Raw genomic sequence first — 19680 nt, forward strand, 5'->3', positions numbered from 1 at the left:
ACATCACCACTATGCAGAACTGGTAAACAGCAGGCTGGCTGAAATCCAGGTTGCAATTGTGTGATTTAGTTCTTTAAGAAAGACTGAAGGACAGCTCTACAGGTGCGGGATCCAAACCCACAGGGTCAGACATCACCCACACAACCCACACAATCAAATTCAGTGTTCTTTGAGAGCAAGAACTCTTCTCCTGCCCTTCTGCAGACCTGGTGCCTCTGACCAGTCCTTGCTTGCAAGACTGAAGAAGTTGCCGCTGCTCTAGCAACTAATTTGGTGTCATCACAGGTGGTGTCTTCCATAAAGGCAAAAAGCTTTCAAGTACTCAATGAAAGTATGTCAACTTAAAATAGTTGAAAAGTTATAGTCAATAAATATGACAGGGACTTAATAAATAACTTGTTCAATACAATGAGGTGACAACTGACTTTTTAAAAAGTACATGTGTTAGTATTTTCTCTTCGAAGAATTTATAATCTTAGAGCATTATGGATTCCACAATATGCAAACTCCAGCAAAGAATAAAAATATGAGAACATAATCCAAAACACCATAGATCACAGATATTACAAGTCATAAGACATGAAAATTTATCACTTTGGCAACTTAAACTTGATTCTTGTATAATCTCATCATCTTTAACATTTTCAGAACACATAAAATTCACTTTATAGATGAGAAACAAAGAAATGAAAGTCTGAAGTGACAGTACCTGGTAAAAGTTGGGTTGTGTTCAGTCATGGCAACCAGCAGCTTCAGAGCATATGCTGGTACAGGATCCGGCTCCGTGAGGATGTGTTCATACCTGAAAGGACAACGTGATTAAAAAACACTCAGCGCTTTTCTCACTGTAAGTTTCCTCTGATCAACAGAAACAATATCCCATGAGTTTCAAACATGTTTCAAAAAAAAAAGGAGATACTGAAATAAATGTATGAGCTACAGGACCTGCACTTGCCAGTGGAGGTGATGGCACTGACCTACCACACAGAGCATGGGTGCTGGGAAGATTCAATGAGACAATTCAGCTAAAATGATCAGTACAGTCTACCCTCACAGTAAGAGACTCAGAAATTTTAGCATTTGTGTTAGGTGTAGCAAAACTACCTCACATTCAGAGATTCTAGAGGACTCACGAGACCCATGTATGGTTATACTCATGGTATAGACTTAGTACAACAAAGGCACAGAGCTGAATCATTAGGGAGACAGACTCGGGTGGAGCTGGAAGATTCTACATGCAAGCTTCCTTATCCTCTCTCTCCCTTCCACAAGGGGTCACACAGCAGGCTCTTTCTCCCAGCCAGGAAACTGCAGCACGTATGTGTGATGCTACCACCCAGGGAAGTCCATTACAGGCTCATGGGACCAAGGTATTTACTGCGTGAGGCTGGTCACACAGGGAACCTCAGTTCAGTTGCTTAGTCAAGTCCAACTCTTTGTAATTCCATAGACTGCAGCACATCAGGCTTCCCTGTCCATCACCAACTCCTGGAGCTTGCCCAAACTCATGTCCACTGAGTCGGTGATGCCATTCAATCATCTCAACCTCAGTCGTCCTCTTCTCCTCCTGCCTTCAATCCTTCCCAGCAGCAGCATCGTTTTCAATAAGTCAGTTCTTTACATCAGGTGGCCAAAGTATTGGAAATCCAGCATCAGTTCTTCCAATGAATATTCAGGACTGATTTTCTTTAGGAATGACTGGTTTGATCTCCTTGCACTCCAAGGCACTCTCAAGAGTCTTCTACCACACCACAGTCCAAAAGCAACAATTCTTCAGTGCTCAGCTTTCTTTATGGTCCAACACCCACATCCACACATAACTACTGGAAAAACCACAGCTTTGACTAGACGGACCTTTGTTGGCAAAGTAATATCTCTGCTTTCTAATATGCTGTCTACGTTGGTCATAGCTTTTCTTCCAAGGAACTGTCTTTTAATTTCATGGTTGCAGTCATCATCTGCAGTGGTTTTGGAGCCCAAGAAAATAAAGCATCTCACTGTTTCCCTTGTTTCCCCATCTATTTGCCATGAAGTGATGGGACTAGATGCCATGATTTCTGTTCTTTGAATGTTGAGTTTTAAGCCAGGTTCTTCTCTCCCCTCTTTCACTTTCATCAAGAAGCTCTCTAGTTCTTCGCTTTCTGCCATAAGGGTGGGGTCATCTGTGTATCTGAGGTTATTGATATTTCTCCCGGCAATCTTGATTCCAGCTTGTGCTTCATCCAGCCCGGCACTTCACATCATGTACTCTGCATATGAGTTAAATAAACAGGGTGACAATATACAGCCTTGACGTACTCCCTTCCCAATTTGGAGCCAGTCTGTTGTTCCATGTCCAGTTCTAACTGTTGCTTCTTGCCCTGCATACAGATTTCTCAGCAGGCAAGTAAGGTAGTGTGATAGTCCCATCACTTTAAGAGTTTTCCACAGTTTATTCAATCCACACAGTCAAAAGTTTTGGCATAATCAATAAAGCAGATGTTTTTCTGGAACTCTCTTTCTTTTTGGATGATCCAACAGATCCAATGGCAATTTGATCGCTGGTTTCTCTGCCTTTTCTAAATTCAGCTTGTACATCTGGAAGTTCTCAGTGCATGTACTGTTGAAGCCTAGCTTGGAGAATTTTGAGCATGACTTCGCTAGCGTGTAAGATGAGATGAGTGCATTTGTGTGGTAGTTTAAACATTCTTTGACGTTGCCTTTCTTTGGGATTGGAAAGAAAACTGACCTTTTCCAGTCCTGTGGCCACTGCTGAGTTTTCCAAATTTGCTGGCATACTGAGTATAGCACTTTCACAGCACGATCTTTTAGGATTTGAAATAGTTCAGCTGGAATTCCATCACCTCCACTAGCTTTGTTCACAGTGATGCTTCCCTAAAGTCAACCTGACTTCTCATTCCAGGGTGTCTGGCTCTAGGTGAGTGATCACACCACTGTGGTTATCTGGGTCATGAAGATTTTCTTTGTACAGTTCTTCTGTATATTCTTGCCACCTCTTCTTAATATCTTCTGCTTCTGTTAGGTCCATCCCATTTCTGTTGTTTATTGAGCCCATCTTTGCATGAAATGTTCCCTTGGTATCTCTAATTTTCTTGAAGAGATTTCTAGTCTTTTCCATTCTATTGTTTTCCTCTATTTCTTTGCACTGATCACTGAGGAAGGCTTTCTTATCTCTCTGTGTTCTTTGGAACTCTGCATTTATATGGGTATATTTTTCCTTTTCTCCTTTGCCTCACGCTTCTCTTCTCAGCTATTTGTAAGGCCTCCTCAGGAAACCATTTTGCCTTATTGCATTTATTTTTCTTAGGGATGGTCTTGATCACCTCCTGTACAGTGTCACGAACCTCCATCCATAGTTCATCAGGCACTATGTCTATCAGATCTAATCCCTTGAATCTGTTTTTCACTTCCACTGTATAATCATAAGGGATTTGATTTAGGTCATACCTGAATGACCGAGTGGTTTTCCCTACGTTCTTCAATTTAAGTCTGAATTTTCCAATAAGGAGTTCATGATCTGAGCTACAGTCAGCTCCCAGTCTTGTTTTTGCTGAGTCTATAGAGCTTCTCCATCTTTGGCTGCAAAGAATATAATCAATTTGATTTCAATATCGACCATCTGGTGATGTCCATGTGTAGAGTCATCTCGTGTTGCTGGAAGAGGGTGTTTGCTATGACCAGTGCATTATCTTAGCAAAACTCTGATAGCCTTTGCCCTGCCTCATTTTGTATTCCAAGGCCAAATTTCCTGTTACTACAGGTATCTGTTGACATCCTACTTTTTGCATTCCAGTCCCCCATGATAAAAAGGACATCTTTTTTGGATGTAAGTTCTAGAAGGTCTTGCAGGTCATCATAAAACCGTTCAATTTCAGCGTCTTCAACATTAGTGGTTGGGGCATAGACTTGGATTACATAGGCAACCTAACATGTATCAAAGTCCTAGACTTCCCAAATGGAAGCAGGCATCTGGCATAAACCATACCATCTGCACAGACAGTCTAAGACACAGTGGACTACACACCCTCTTTAGCTAAACACTGACTGGCAGCTCTCTGGGAGCCTAGCTCCAAGATGGCAGCCAATGGCCAACCCTGCAAGTAGACCTTTCTCAGAAGAGCAGTCTCAGGCCTGCTATGTCAACTGTTTTCTGCATTGCATGCTTATTTATACCTTAGAACCTAAAATGAAAAGTATTACCACAGATCATAAAACTCAAAACACCATCATCAGAAGTTTCTACAACAAAGTCAGGCTGTGCACTCATGTTATTTGCTATTAATAGAAAAAGAGTTGGACTAAACATTGTGTCTGACCTAAGGTTGAGCTATGCAGTAAGCTCCATGCAGATGCTCATTAATAAGCACTAAATGAATGAATGAAGAAATAGACAGACTAACCCATCAACTTTATAACGCTCTAAAACAACTAACAAGGAAGCAAAACATCTCCAAAAATTCAAAATGTGTATTTAAAATTCCACGATGTGGAGCGAAAGCTTTATCATCTAGAGAACAGGGCCCCAGGCTCTTACTCAGAGCCTATTTACTCTCATTTTGGAAATCATTGCATAATAAGCTTAATTATGCAGCCTCTGAGCCCACAATGATTAAAATAAAAAAGAGCAAACTAAAGGGAGGAAAGGGACTATTACAGAAAGGCAACCCGAGAATTAAAAGAAGTGCAGTTTGAAAGCATAGGAAACACGAAAGAAAGCAAACCCAAGAACTCCTAGCAGAGAGCAGTTCAGGGAGCATTTAACACAGAGGAAGCAGGCGCTCAGTCCCCAGTGGGACCTGAGAGCCCATTATACACCATAATGTTCAATACGGGGGCAGTGAATCACGGAAATGTTAAATTGGGTAGACTGTTTTGTTTAAGGAGTCAGAAACTACCATATTTTAGTAATTTTTCTTATGAAATATTTTTAAATTTTAGCAATCTGCCCACGTATGATAAAGATAGAAGACAAAACACTAATTGTTCATGATAAAATCATAAATAAAACAGTAATAAAGAGAATGTTAAAAAAAATACAGAAAAACCAAGCATAAGTAATTTTAAGAATGGAAAAAAAATCAAATTGATGAGAGTAAGACAGTCTATCATACAAAAAAAAACAAAAATCAAGGAACATTTCTGGAGGTGAAAAAAAAGTATCTGTAAAGCTTACAATTCAGAATTTTTTCAAAACAGGAACAGGACAGCATTATCCCTTTCTCTAATAGTTTTATGAAATAAAAAGCTCTTATCCTAAATTGGTGACACCCAAGCCTAGCTTTAGGTTCAGTGATTTGCTAGGTGGGCTCACAGAACTCAGAAAAGTTGTTGTATTCCTAAGTACGGTTTCTTACAGAGAAAGGATAACTGGTTAAAATGAGCAAAGACGAAAGACATAGGGTAGAGTCCAGGGGGACCAGGCACAAGCTTCTCGTCGTCCTCTCCCAGAGGAGCGGTGTGGACAGGGCTCAGTCCTCCCAGCCGCAATGCGTGGGAGCATATGTGAAGTACTCCCAGCCAGGAAAGCACAGGCATGCGGGGTTTCATTAGGGGTCAGTTCCTTAGGCACAGAGTACCTTAGTGACTGACCTCTGTCTCCGGCCCCTTCGGGAGTCACAGTCAAAATGCCCCACTGTAATTCACACTGTTATCCAGAAATATCTGGCATGGCTCAAGGCCCCAGGAGTACAGAGACTCTCTTATCTGGCAAGAATATTCCAAAGCCACAGAACTACTCTTCCACAAGGCAGTCAAGCACCAGTTTCTTCATTATAAGCAAGATTTGAACCATGCCCCCACCTGCTAAGCAAAGCCTTCATAGCACACATACTTAAAAGGGAAACAGAGGCACCGCTGAGTTTATAGAGTGCGGCAGTAGAGTCAGAGGTAAGAGAAGAATGAGCTCTTCTCCTGGTTACTAGTATTTGGAAATCATCAGCCAGAGACTTTCAACTGACTAGAGGGTGAGAAACGTCTTATGAGTCACTCAGTTGCTGTGGACAGCCCCACCCCGTCCCTACTCCCAGACTTACTGGAATCACTGAGGAAAGGACTATAAACTTACGAATTTTAAAAAGCTTCCCATGTGATGTAACTCATGTGCTTGTACAGAACGTATAGGAGGATAAACGGACAAATAGAAATATAATAGAGAAAACAATCTCAAGAGGACTGAAAAATATTAAATATTTTTAAATGGACTGAACGAGAACATGTAAAGCCTACATTTAAAAACAAAACCCCTTTGAAACTTTCACTGTCTGAAATACAATACAAATGTGTTGAGGTTGTCTGAGGTTATCTAACCTTGAAATAGGAGAGAAGGATGAAGCTTGTATCAGCCTATGCGTGACCATTTTCCCCAAGAATGTTGCTGTTTTTCTCCCCTTGGAAAAGAAGGGTAAAACAAATAATGGATCTGTTCAGAACAGAAATATTGACATGCTGAATATATTTTAGTTTAATCAAAGATAGGTGTGTAATAGCCAGCAAAAATTAGCCCCCAAAATGCTAAGATATATTAAGCTTGTCTTTGCAAGAGAGATAAAGCAACTGAGGCGATAGTAAATGGATTTTACACTCCTTTGAATGACACTTGTCGGAAAAAACAAAAACTAACAACAACAACAAAAAAAAAAACCACCATGATAATCCAGACTCCTGAAATGGCTATAAAGGAGAGTGACCAGTGAGGAATGGCCCATCTGGATGGCCAGGGGCTGGGGAGGAGCACGCTGAGAGCCATGAGCCAGAGACTGAGATTGTTACCGACATAGAAGCATGCTGTACATATAGGAACCCAAGACCGGGCTCACTCTTTTACTTCCAGGATCCTCCCCAGATAAGGAGTCTTTGCTAGGTCCCAAAGAGTTAGAAACCAGGGGGGGAAGCCATTCATACTAAATTCTCTAAGAGGAGAGAAAGCTTTTAAAATCACATTTGGGGATTTAAGGGACAGACTCTTCCCTACCTTGTTAAGTGTCTGGAGAAACCAGTGTCCAGTGAGACAGTCTAGCAGAACAGTTAAACAGACTAGCTAAATAACTACGGATTATTGTGAGAATTATTCTGGGAGTGTGACCAAAGAACTGGCCAAGTGGAAAGAAGGGCCTATTTGATTGAGGCAAACGGGAGGCACAATGTTATAAAGAAGTCCACTATGCTGGAATTAAACCCCGAACTCACATTTCACATGTCAGTGGAGAATTTGGGAGAAAAGAGTGGTTCCAGAATATCCAAGGGACTTCAAGGCATACAATGAGGAAGAGCCTGCTAAATGAAAAGCTGAAGCACTTTACAGTCACTAGAATGGTTAAGTGTAGGGTGGGATCAAGAACAGACACAAATTAAAAGGAAAGAAAGGTGATCCAACACTGGACAAGCAAGAGTCATCACAGAAAGGAAGACAGAACAGTCAGGCCATATCTTATGAAAATATATCATCAATAAATTAAAAATTCAAGTAAAAAAATTTTAACTTTGCTGAAGTACTAAAATGAGTACAAACATTCACAAATTCATGAGTGAGAAGGCCTCCACCGCATGACAACAAATGAGAAATGAACCCAAAAATTTCACAGCTTTCAAGTTTTAAAGCAGTAAGTATTTCTCAATGACAAAATCACCATACACAAATCAATTAGGGAAAACTTATTTACAGAATTTTGATATATTTTATACATTCTTAATATATAAAGAGCTATTTGCAAACCAATAACAATCCCATTGGGGGAGGGGAGGACAAAATCCACCCAAGAATAATATAAATGGCCAACAAACATGGGGGTTGGTCAACATCATGAGTATCAGAAGGAATGCACGCTGAAGCTAGTAAGAGTACAGAAAAATAGGCAGTTTCATAAAGGGAAAGTGGTCATATACACCATTTGCTATCTTTGGAAAAAATCCACTCAAACATGATGAATGTATGTAATTTTTAACACAGTGGTTCCACCTCTAGAGATTCAACAAAAGGAAATCAGTACACACCCAAAGACATAGTCCTGAAAATGGCCTAGCAGTAAATATAAAGTGAAACACTGGGGAACTCCTAGATACTTACTAACCAGAAACTGCTCAATGATTTTAAAACATTTATAAACGTAGGTAGACATTCAACACATTAGTGTTATATAAGTATAGATATAGATATTCACAGAATGATGTCTGGAGGAAGAGACAGGCTGCAAGGAGGAAATTTCAAAAGTACTAAGTAAATCTCATTAGGAATGGAGAAACCATTAGTGGAGGAGGCAGATGTTAACATAAAATGGGAGGCAGGAGGCAAAACAGTGAGAATCTTGAATGGCTGGGTAAGAACTGTTAATATTATTTTCTGCATTCTGAAGGTTTCAATGTCTCTGAGCAAGGGAAAGCTATGAGGAATGCAGTATGTTAAAATGCATTTGTAACAATGCAGGGTGAATTCCAGGCTTAAACAGCTTAAAAGAAAGAGATCTGTAGGGTTAGAGAAAGAGAAAACTGCCAAACATCAAAACATGGAGGTGAAATCTACCCTGGGAGAAGGCTGAGAACTCACCCTGGACTGCTATGAGAAAGGGGTAGATAACCAACTCTTCTTGGCATTTTCTGTACAGGCTCTTCCAAACTTTGTACTAGGTGATATCCTGAGTCAACTCCAAAATTTTATGAACTGAGTCAAAAAATTTTATGAACTGAGTTTATATCCTAAGACTTTCCAATCTTGTGTCATCACATGACCTGAGTTCTATGCAATACTCTCCTGTCTTGTATGAAAGCATAGATACTCAAGTATATCAGCAGTAACCTGGACACATAAGTGGATGGAGAAATAAACAAATGGTGGGAAAAAAATATATATATACTTATATAAAATATAATATATATATATATAATTTTTTAAATGAGAGAAAGCTAAGACTTCAAAATAAGTATTAAATATAATTTCAGATAGTAAGCCCTAATGTCTGGCTTCTTGGATAAAATCAACAACAAATTTTAATTATAAAGACCCAAAAGGCTCCAAAAAAAAAAAAAAAAGACTTCAAAAAAGTAACACTCAAGGTTTACAAAATACTATCCAAAAAACTGGAGCACTAGAATTACTCTGATTCAGAAGAATGAAAGAGTATTTATCCTTACTCCTCAAATTATCCCAATTTAGATTCTCATAGGTTGTTCCCCCAAGGGAGGAAAAACATCACTGTACCTATGTACCTAAATGCACTGATTTAGGTAAACACTCAGAAACATAAAAGGATTTAAGTAGAAGGAAAGAAGTAGAACTTTCATTCGGTACAAAAATATTTGAATATTATCTGCAAAAAAAAAAAAAATAGCTTATCTAAGGAAAGGCTGAAAATGAAATACTCCTATGTAGTCTGATTCCCATCAAATATGGTCAGGTTCATGCCTGTTTTTACACAGAATACTGTAGTTAAGGAAGACAAAGATGCAATACAGAGAACCATCTCGATGTCTTTTGAGCCACCAACACAGAAATTTGGTAGTGAAACTCAAGACTTTTGCTGGATATTATTTCAGAGACAAACTCTACAGTGTGTTGCCACAATAAAACCCATTTATAAATTCATATTTCTAAAAGGAAATACAATTCTAAGTTGTCAAGGATACAGTCCTTTCTGAAATTCTGAAAAACGTCTTAATAATTTATGAAGTCATTATAGCCCTGATGATTGTACAGGTCACAAGAGAATTAGAAAACAGAAGGGGAAAAAAAAAAGACAGTACTCACTTTACCCAGGAGAGAAATGCTGAATGCTCTACTGTCATAATAACACTGTAAACACATTTATATCAGCATGATCTCTTTTCAATACAAAACACTCAAAGCTAAAAGAAAATATGAAAATAGAACAAAAACATGTTGGCAAAGTGGTTCCAATCTACCAAAGGCAAATTTCATAGCACATTTTCCCCCATGGCTTTCCACCTGGCATAAAGCCTTCCTTGATATGCTACCTAAATAAAATAAGCTCTCCCTCCATTCCCCTCATAAACTGAGGTGGAAAAAAAAGCATAAACTAAAACTTGAGACACCTTTTATTTAGCAGACTTGTTGGGGACTTAAACCTGAGAGGCAGCCTCTCAGATAGCTCTGAGGGACTGCACAAAGAGGACAGGGAGGAGCCAGGATATATAGGCATTTTCATAACAAAAAATAGGTAGATAATTGGAACAAAGGATTACTGTTAATTAAAGAAAAACCAGACATCTCAAGTTAATGAATCTAGCACTTTCCTCTGTACGGGAAGATGCAAGAGTCGGGGATTACTGAAGTCATTCCTTTGATACACACCTTAGCTATCAAGGACCTATTCTTTTCTCCATCCTGAACCCCGCCAGGGAACAGTCTGGGGTGGCTGCAGCAGCTGATAGCTTGATGGCCATACCACCCTTCGCTGATACGGCAGGTGTCATTCTCTATCTACTTACACACCATTCGGTTTTTTCTTCACAGCGCTCACGATGAACTGAAATCACCTTATGTGTTCATTTGTTTAGTCTCACCCACTAGACTGTAAGAGCACCAGGAGGCAGAGATTCGGTCTTTCTCACCATAATATCCGGAGTGACTGACACAGAAGTCTCTTGATATCATTTATTGAATGAATTAAGAAAGAAAGGAGGGAGAGAAGAGAGGAAGCGTTTTAAACCTCCTATGAATGATCACACAAGGGAGCTCAAATTACATTATTTATGTTTGTATGAATATTAGAATTTCCTCTTCCCTAAGAAGAGTAATGATGTGTTCCCTGAATGGATGATGTAGTCCCATTTACAGCTAAATACTGAAAGAGCAATGCCCTCCCGTTATGTAACAAGCGACAGAAAAAAATGTTCAGTCAGAAGACTATTTCAGTGTTAAGATTTCACTGATAATACTTTGATATAAAACTTCTGAGCAGTAACGATTTTAATTAATAAGGTCACTCTGGGATTAAGCTCCATTAAATATTGCCTCTTTTTCTTCTGCAGCAACCTTTAAAATTAAACCTTGTCTCTGCTGAAAAAAAAATCATGCCAATTTTCTCACTATATGTGGTTTATCTTTCTTCTCAGAAAAAAAAAAAAAAAACTTTTCTCATTAATCATACAGATAACAGTTATGTTCCTGGCATCCCAACTGTCTTGAAAAAGGGAAAAATTGGACAGAAGAGGTGGAAGGGGGGAGGAAGTAAGGGTAACACACCAAGTCAATGGCAGGACGGAGATCTGAATACAAATATATTCTAATCACAAGATCCAGACTGCCAGTGACTGACATCAAGCTCAATAAGCAGACAGTTTTCTCCAGCTGGTGGCCAAGGAGGAAGTCAGGGAAATGGCAAGCATGAAGGGGATTTGACAAACTGCTGCTGATTCGAAGATGGAGGGGCCACATGGAAAGAGTTCTGAGCACCTAAAATACCAGGCGGTGGCACAGAAATAGGTGCTTTGGCCCTGCAACTGTGTAAGGTGTATAAATAACAGCCCCCGGAAGACATGTTCAAGTCCTGACCCCTGTGAATATGACCTTATCTGGGTCTTTGCAGATGTAATTGAGGATTTCCAGGTAAGATGGGCCTGAACGGAGGGTAGGCCCTCTAAATAGAATGACAGAGAGGCAGAGGGAAATGCAAAGCTGACACACAGCGGAGAAGGCTATGTGAATACAGCAGACGGGAGGGACACTGTCATAAATCCACGATGCCCTGAAAGAAAGAACCCTGCTAACACTTGAATGTCAGACCTCTGGCCTCCTAAACCATGAAAGAAAACATTTCTGTTGTTTTAAGCCGGTCTCTGTATGGTAATTTGTTACAGCAGTCGTGAAAAACTAATACAAACCACAAGAAACAATTCTGCCAGTAGCCTGAATGAGCCTGGAAGCAGAATTTTCCTGGGGTCTTCAGACAAGGACTAAGGCCAGTATTATACAGTGTGTGTGCTGGTCACTCAGTCGTGTCCGACTCTTTGTGGCCCCATGGACTGTAGCCCGCCAGGCTCCTCTCTCCATGAAATTTCCCAGGCAAGAATACTGGAGTGGGTTGCCATTTCCTTCTCCAGGGGATCTTCCCAACCCAGGGATGGAACCTGAGTCTCTTGCATTGGCAGGCAGATTATTTGTCTGAGCAGCAGGGAAGTCCCAAATCATAGTGGATCCTGGGATCTTCCCAACCCAGGAATTGAACCCAGGTCTCCTGCATTGCAGGCAGATTCTTTATTGACTGAGCCACAGGGGAAGCCATTGACATGTTATGCATCAATAGAAAAGCTAATAGAATGTTTAGAGTTTAATTTTCTTGTATTGTTAGTTAATACTTATATTCAAAGTTAAAGTTATGATGAGAACATCCCTTTCTTGCTCCTATCATGGAAATGTCCATAATAGAATACTATTTAGATGGTGATCAAAGGAATCCAGTGTTCTGGGCCATCTTAACAGATAAGCTGTAGGAAGTAGTGTCCTTGTGGCATATAATGTTGAGAAACCTAAGATTCAAAAAGTTAAATGGGTAAAAATCAAAAGCACACAGAATATTTCAGGAAGAACACATGCTCCAAAGCACGTTTATAAACATGATACAGACCCACAGTTTAAGAAAGGTGACTTCCTTATTTATTTAGTGTATACTTAAGTAAGGGGGTTCCCAGCACAGTGGTAAACGATCTACCTGCCAATGCAGAAGACACAGGAGACTCAGGTTCAATCCCAGGGTCAGGAAGATCCCCTGGAGAAGGAAATGGCCACCCACTCCAGTATTCTTGCCTGGAAAATCCCATGGACAGCGGAGTCTGGTGAGTTATAGTCCATGGGGTCGCAAAGAATCAGTCACAACAGAGCACAGTACAGTGTACTTAAGTGCGCATTTATGACTTACATGATTTACAAAGCTCTTCAGAAAAAAAAAATCACTCATTTCTGAAATATCTGGCTCTACCAGACAATACATTACACAAAGGCAGAGGCTGTGCCTATCGTGGTCATTATTAGAAATATGCCTGTGAAATAAGATGGATTCAATTAGTGAATAAATAGGCTGATGAAGAGAGAAGACATTTTCTCCCAAGCTTATTCCACAGAACTCTGACATGCAGATTTCTGCTAGAAATAATCTGGTCTGCTTACTGCCCGGCTCTGCCTCTTCCACGCCTGTGCTTACCCCATTCCAGCCTAGGGTATCCATTCCTCTTCTACCTAATCATTCTCAGGTTTCACAGTCTGACTCAAATACCGACTCTCTATAAGTCGTATTATATAATCTTCCATATACAAAAGGCACTGACCAAACACTTGAAACCGAAGTTCATCCCTTGAGAAAGCAGATCATGGACAGTAACAAGAGGTGACAGTTTTTTGATATCCACAGCTCACACAGTATGTCGTTTACTCGTGATATCTGTGATAGCTGGGGCGATGGCTAACTTTATGTGTCAGCTTGACTGGGCCACAGGTCATGAAGGTTTCATTACTGACGTGTCATTACTGATTCTTCTCAGCGCATCAGTGAGAGTATTTCCAGATGAGACTAACTCAGTAGACTGAGTAACACAGATTACCCTCCCTAATGTGGGTGGGCCTCCTCTCATCAATTGAAGGCCAAAAGAGAACAAAAAGACTGAATCAGAAGGAACTCCCCCTGCCCCACTTCCCTGAGCTGGGACATAGGTCTTCTACTGCTTCTGAACTTGAATGGAGACACTGACTCTTCCCGAGTCTCCAGCCTGTCAGCTTTCAGACTGGCACTTACCCTCTCAGCTCTCCTGGTTCTCGGGCCTTCAGACTCAAGCTGGAACTATACCATTGGTTCGCCTGGGTCCTCACTTAAAGACTGCCAATCTTAGGACTTCTTGGCCTCCATAATCACGTGAGACAATTCCTTATAACAAATCTCTTTTGTGCTCTCACGCTCTCTCTCTCTATATATATATACATACACACACACACACCCACACATACTCACATACATCCTATTCCTTCTGTTTCTCTGAGAATCCTAACTAATATTTAATATGGTATTTATTCTTACAACTGAGTTTTCATTCGAATCACACTACAGTTCTGAGAAGCACCTGGAACACAGGTATTACATGGTACTTAACAGGATTAAATTACTATGCTCCCTGAAAAGTTTACAACAACTCTCAGAAGAGACATCCACTCTTCCCCTAGGATCAGCATCCAGGGGCCACTTAATCCAGTCAAAAGAGCCTCTCTGAGAACAAAGCCGCACAGATGCAGGCAGAGTAGAGACGGTGAGGAGGACATGTACGCACAGTACCGTGGACATAATTCAAACCCCTGAACTCAGCTATATTTGACACCAGCACAAGTCTGACTTCTTAGTTCTGTGAGAAAACAATTACTTAGCAAGTTAGTCTGAGTTAAGTATTACTGTTTGCAAATAAAACTGCCCTAATACAACCCTTTCAAGTGAAAAGACTGAAAAGACTGTCACTGCGGCTTTATCTAAAGTAGTGCGTACAGTCAAAGACAACTAAACTTTAACAAAATTAAAAGGATCAACATTAATATGTCTGTTTGCACACTGAAGCAGGTGCTATATAGCTCCTATAAACTCTAGAAACTTCATTATTCTTAAGCCATTATATGTACATACCATTATGAGCATTTCTAAACTTATAATTACCAAGAGCTATCTTCAGAAGCCAAATTCCTTGTCAAGGTTTCTAGTTTTCCATTATCAAAGTTAAATGAATGCATCACTTATATTTCCTTTTTTAAAATTTGTATAGATTACCTATTGACCCCATACTATATATGACAAGTGGGCACAATTATTATTAACTATTTAATGGTCACTCCTATGAAATATGTACTATTATTGTACCATTGGAGAAGGAAATGGCAACCCACTCCAGTATTCTTGCCTGGAGAATTCCATGGACAGAGAAGCCTGGTGAGCTACAGTCCACGGGGTCACAAAGAGTCGGACACGACTGAGTGACTAACACCCACTGTACCATCACAATCTTCATTTTAGAGTTTAATATGAGAGAGTATAATAATGTTCCTAATAATAAGAGTAGTGGAGCTCCACATTTGTCTAGAACGTATTATGCCCCCCATACCACATTAAGTGCTCTAAGAGAAGCATCCCATGTAATCCTCATTTTTTAATCTTCTGAATTAAGTACTATTGTCCTCATTTTATAGATGAGGAAACTGAGGTTTAGAGAATGAAATGCAGAGCCAGGACCTGCGCTTCACATCAGAATCAGTCCACGAGCTTTGAAAACATTCTACACTACATCCCAGTAAATCCCATACCATTATCCAAAGTACATTTCAAATTGCTGAACAAAGACCTGAGCTCATCTACATTACATTTGTTCTTGAATTGCCATGTAATGTACATTTGTGTTTTCCTCTTTAATTCCTCACCTCTGGAAAAGGTACAGATGCACATGAAAGGAAATACATACTATTCAGATGAATAAACTAGGAGCACTAAGTTATAGAATCAACACTTTCTACACTAAAAACTGCTCCAAAAGTGGGCAGACTTCAGAAACGCAATTAGACAAACATGCATAGATGTTAACAAACTAACATTAAGCCAAGAAGTTTTACTGGGGGAAGTACTTGGGGGACATCTCAGGTCCTGGAAAATGCTTCAGTACAACTTCAGTACAAGTTGTCAGGTAACAGATTATCCAAAGTATATCTTTTAAAACCCTTGGGACTGTCCTGGTGGTCCAGGGGTTAAGAATCCGCCTGCCATTGCAGTGGACACAGGTTCCATCCCTAATCTGGGAACATACCACCTGCCTCGGGGCAACAAAGCCTCTGTGCCACAGTACTGACCCCACGTGCCCTAAAGTCTGCAAGCGGCAACTACAGACAGCTCATGCACAGCAACAAAGACCCAAAGCAACCAAAAATAAATACATACATAACATTTTTTTAAAAAATACATATTTTGCACAAAACTACACTTAAGCATTTTGTTGTCAGAAAGATGTATATGTTTATATGTTAAGTAGTTAGGAAATATAAGATGGCAGTGAAAGTATTGATCAATTCCATTAGACAGCTCTGAGTCTTTGGACTTCCCTGGCAGTCCAGTGGTTAAGACTCCACGCTTCCAACACAGGGGGTCATGGATTTGATCCCTGGTCAGGGAACTAAGATCCCACGTGCCACACAGTGCATGGCAAACAATCCATCATTTTTAAAAAAAAAAAAAAAAGATTTGAATCTTATATTCATTAACATTAAGTACAAACCATATATGCACATACACATATATAACAAATGCAACCAAAAATATATTCATTGATAGTTTATCACTGAGAAAGCACCAATGACAAAGCTTAATATTTTCTCATACAGATTATCATTTTCTTACATGGGGGTATCAAAAGTATTCTTTCTGTATGTTTACCAGGGGTCTCCCTGAACCTAACTACAGAGGCTTGGGGAGCAGAAAGAACCAAGGGGCTGGCCTTATATATCAAGGTATCGGGGTCAAGCTCCCATGAGTCAACACAGGCTTTCTCAGCTGGGAGTAGGGTTGTCACACACTGGCTACACATTTCGTAAAATATACCACCTTCCTGAGTCAACAAGCAGTGGTTGAGCTCTTCAGAATATAATCAGATCTCATTTCTATATAGTGAAGAAAAAATGTTTAATGAGAAAGATCTTAAGAGGTTTAACAAACGTCAGGGAGCAGCTGGTGCAGCTGCCATCCTTGGAAACTTGCTGGCCTGACTCAGACTGCAGCCTAGGCCCTAAGGAAGCAGGATGAGGCATGCACATCAATGCCTGACACACCTGCCAACATTTGTTTAATTTTGGGGAAGAAAAATTATTTAACAGTGATATATGGCATGCACTTATTTAACTTCAATTCCTTTTGTTTGGTAAAATTTACAGAGTTGCTTGAATTATAACATGCCATTTTAGAGCTTAACATATTTGCACTGGGTACTCTCAGCAGTCATCCCATTGTGTGTCTGCTACGTAAAGCAAATGGAGTAAAAAAAAAAAAAAAAAAAATACACTCCTTCTGTTAATTAATACTCATTAACTCTTTTGGTACTATTCCCCACCTCAGCTCCCCCAAATATATTATTTTTAATTAAACAATTTCCACTCCATGAGTCTGGGGAGGAGTGAAGGAAGATGTCTTTCCTTCTCTATAGTTTCTGAGTAGGTCCAGGAAAAGTCCCAGTTTCAAGTTCAGAAGTCTCATCATGCTGACCTTGAATAATAAACCTTATCCTTCTGGCCACAAACAGCTTTGAATCTGCAAAAGTTCAGTCATGTGCCTTGTAAAAAACAGATAAAGCTCTGAATGGATGTTTCTGAAGATGGACTGAGATTCTCCTGGGTCCCATGCAGTGTAGTAGTTACTGCCTCTCTTTCTAAACCTCCTACAGTGAGTGCATGAGCACACACACAAAAATATAAGAACCTTCCCTGAGACCCCGAGCCCACCACTGGAGCTGGTTTGATGGTGGCATCCTGGGCACCCCACCCTTCCCTGCCTGAGTGCAGCACATGGGACTTACTGGGGAAGTAAGACATCTCTAATTAGAGCCAGAAGATTGTTGTCAGAGTCGACATTCACCACCTCCTTGCCGTCGTCAGGCTCCTGGTTCACAAGCAGAGATGTGGTTTCTGAGAGTAGCCGCAAGCTGAAGAGTCTCCACTCCACTGGAAAGACAGAGAGATGCCAAGAACATGCCCACGTGGAGTTGGAATGAAAACAGAACGTGCACCTGCTGTGCTTGTTGATGTGGTCACACTTACCATTCTGGCTTTGAACCAGTGACACCAAGGGGGGCAGGATATAATCAACCACCTACAAGACAAGACGCAAAAGACTCCGTTCAAATCCCAACAAACAAAAAACTAATACTGTCTGTGTGCCTGATGCACAGTGGGGTCAAAAAACACTCAAAGGTCGGAGTTTGGAGCAGAGAAAGGTTTAGTGCAGGGCCCTGCAAGGGGATGAGTGGCTCATGCCCTCAAACTCCCTGAAAGCTTTCAGCTAAAGCCTTCCAGAGGCAAGGTGAGGAAGGAGTGTGGTTAGTTGTTGCAGATTTCTAGGACCAGATCCTGTGTTCTTGCAGCTGGTCACAATGTTCCCATAAACCTTCACCAAACAAATGCTATTCTCTGCTCCGATAAAAGGACAAGGTCACCAGACTCAGCTTTCACCCTCCGAGGCCCAGGCCTGTCTACGAGAAAGGGACCCCATGCAGGCCAGTCTCCCTGCCCTGAATGCTGGCACAGCCCCCAGCCTGGTCCTCCCACCAGTGCCCCGCCCAGCTGAGCAGGCCGATCTCAGCTGGCAGCATCCTCAGGGCCAGGTCTCCAGACTCCGCCCAGCTGTCATCACTGAGGGAGCCAGGCTCCCAGCACCCAGGCCCTCAGGCTGCCCTGACAGGGGCATGGTTTTGTGGACCAACACCCAGGATGACCGCCGCCACCTTTAGGCCGTGGAGGTGGGGGTGGGGGAGAAGTCTGCATCTCCTCAAGGCCTGGGCCTGGCAAGAGCTCTGGAGCCTGCGGGGCGCAGCCCCCTGCCTGTCCCCGGGCCCCCACCTCACCCACTAGCCTGAGGGCTTGGAGGGCCTGGGAAAGAAGGCCACAACCCACCTCTCACTGCACTTTCTGCCACGAGGACCACTGCCCCGCTGACCATAGCAAAGTGGGTCTCAAACCACAGCCCTCGCCCACCCGCCGGGGTCACGTGCTCACTGCTGTCAGTCACACCCGCCCGCCCCTGTTACAATATCAACCACTACCCACGCCGTTTGTCACTGACAAATCACTAGTCAGAGGGGTGAAAAACATCAACTGCTAAATTTACCCAGCATCTAAACTCTGCATGACATTTAATAAACAATCAAGTCCATTTCAACCTGAAAAAGTCTTCAGGCCAAAATGACACTGTGATCATCAAGACAGTAGTTTATCAAAACCTTCAGAGTTGATGAAAGGAACATTAGTATGTAATACAAAATCTGCCTGGCATGCATTGACATTGAACCGTCAAATTAATATACATTTAAGCTGGTGATCATTAATCAAGTTTGAACAATCATCAAAATACTGGGAAAAAAGGAGATACACAATCCTCAGGTTTTCACAAATACATCAAAGCGCTATGACAAGTTAATCTTGGTGGTTTTGAGATGCAGATTCAAAAGATCTAAATCCATAACACATACCACCTCTATGATTTTCTTGTTATATCAGACAGAGCACTATAAAACATGGTTTGAAATCGACTCCAAAATAACAATTTACCCCAGGATGAAAACAGATGATGAAGAAAGGACAAATCACTCCCATTGTCTAATTCTCAAAACAACTGTCTCACCTGGTGAACTATTCTGGTGACAATAAATAAAATTCCTATTGTTTATACCTGCATTGATTCCTGATCCTATGATATGTATTCATTCTCACCACAGAAAAAGGCAGAAGTGGCCCACAGCTCAACACCACCCTCCTGTTTTCCAAACCAGTGAAAGAATGTCCTACACAGGTCAGGATCTCCACATATGGGTAGTGGCCCATCAGTATTACCCTGTTCTAGCTCAACTTCACAAAATAAATTTATACATGACAATATATCTAGACAGTTGTACAAGAACCGTAAGGACAAAGGATTTTTTTTTTAACCCTCTTTCACTGAGTGATGTCACATCACT

At 41.0% G+C, this 19680-nt stretch overlaps 1 protein-coding gene across 4 annotated transcripts in view; it reads right to left on the reverse strand.

Annotated features, from left to right (window-relative positions):
* Positions 1-19680, reverse strand: part of ULK4 (unc-51 like kinase 4) — a 496024-nt gene that overhangs the window by 316937 nt on the left and 159407 nt on the right. For all 4 annotated transcript variants that reach the window (XR_010662955.1, XM_065933097.1, XM_065933095.1 and 1 more), the window contains 3 exons: positions 17768-17819; positions 17527-17671; positions 710-802 (listed from right to left, as the gene is read on the reverse strand). Coding sequence is in view for 3 of the 4 variants with exons in the window: in XM_065933097.1 (XP_065789169.1) it covers positions 710-802; positions 17527-17671; positions 17768-17819 (290 nt within the window). In the remaining variant the exon portion in view is untranslated. The remainder of the gene's footprint in view (positions 1-709; positions 803-17526; positions 17672-17767; positions 17820-19680) is intronic.

This window comes from Muntiacus reevesi, chromosome 4 (genome assembly GCF_963930625.1).
Source record: "Muntiacus reevesi chromosome 4, mMunRee1.1, whole genome shotgun sequence".
NCBI lineage: Eukaryota > Metazoa > Chordata > Mammalia > Artiodactyla > Cervidae > Muntiacus > Muntiacus reevesi.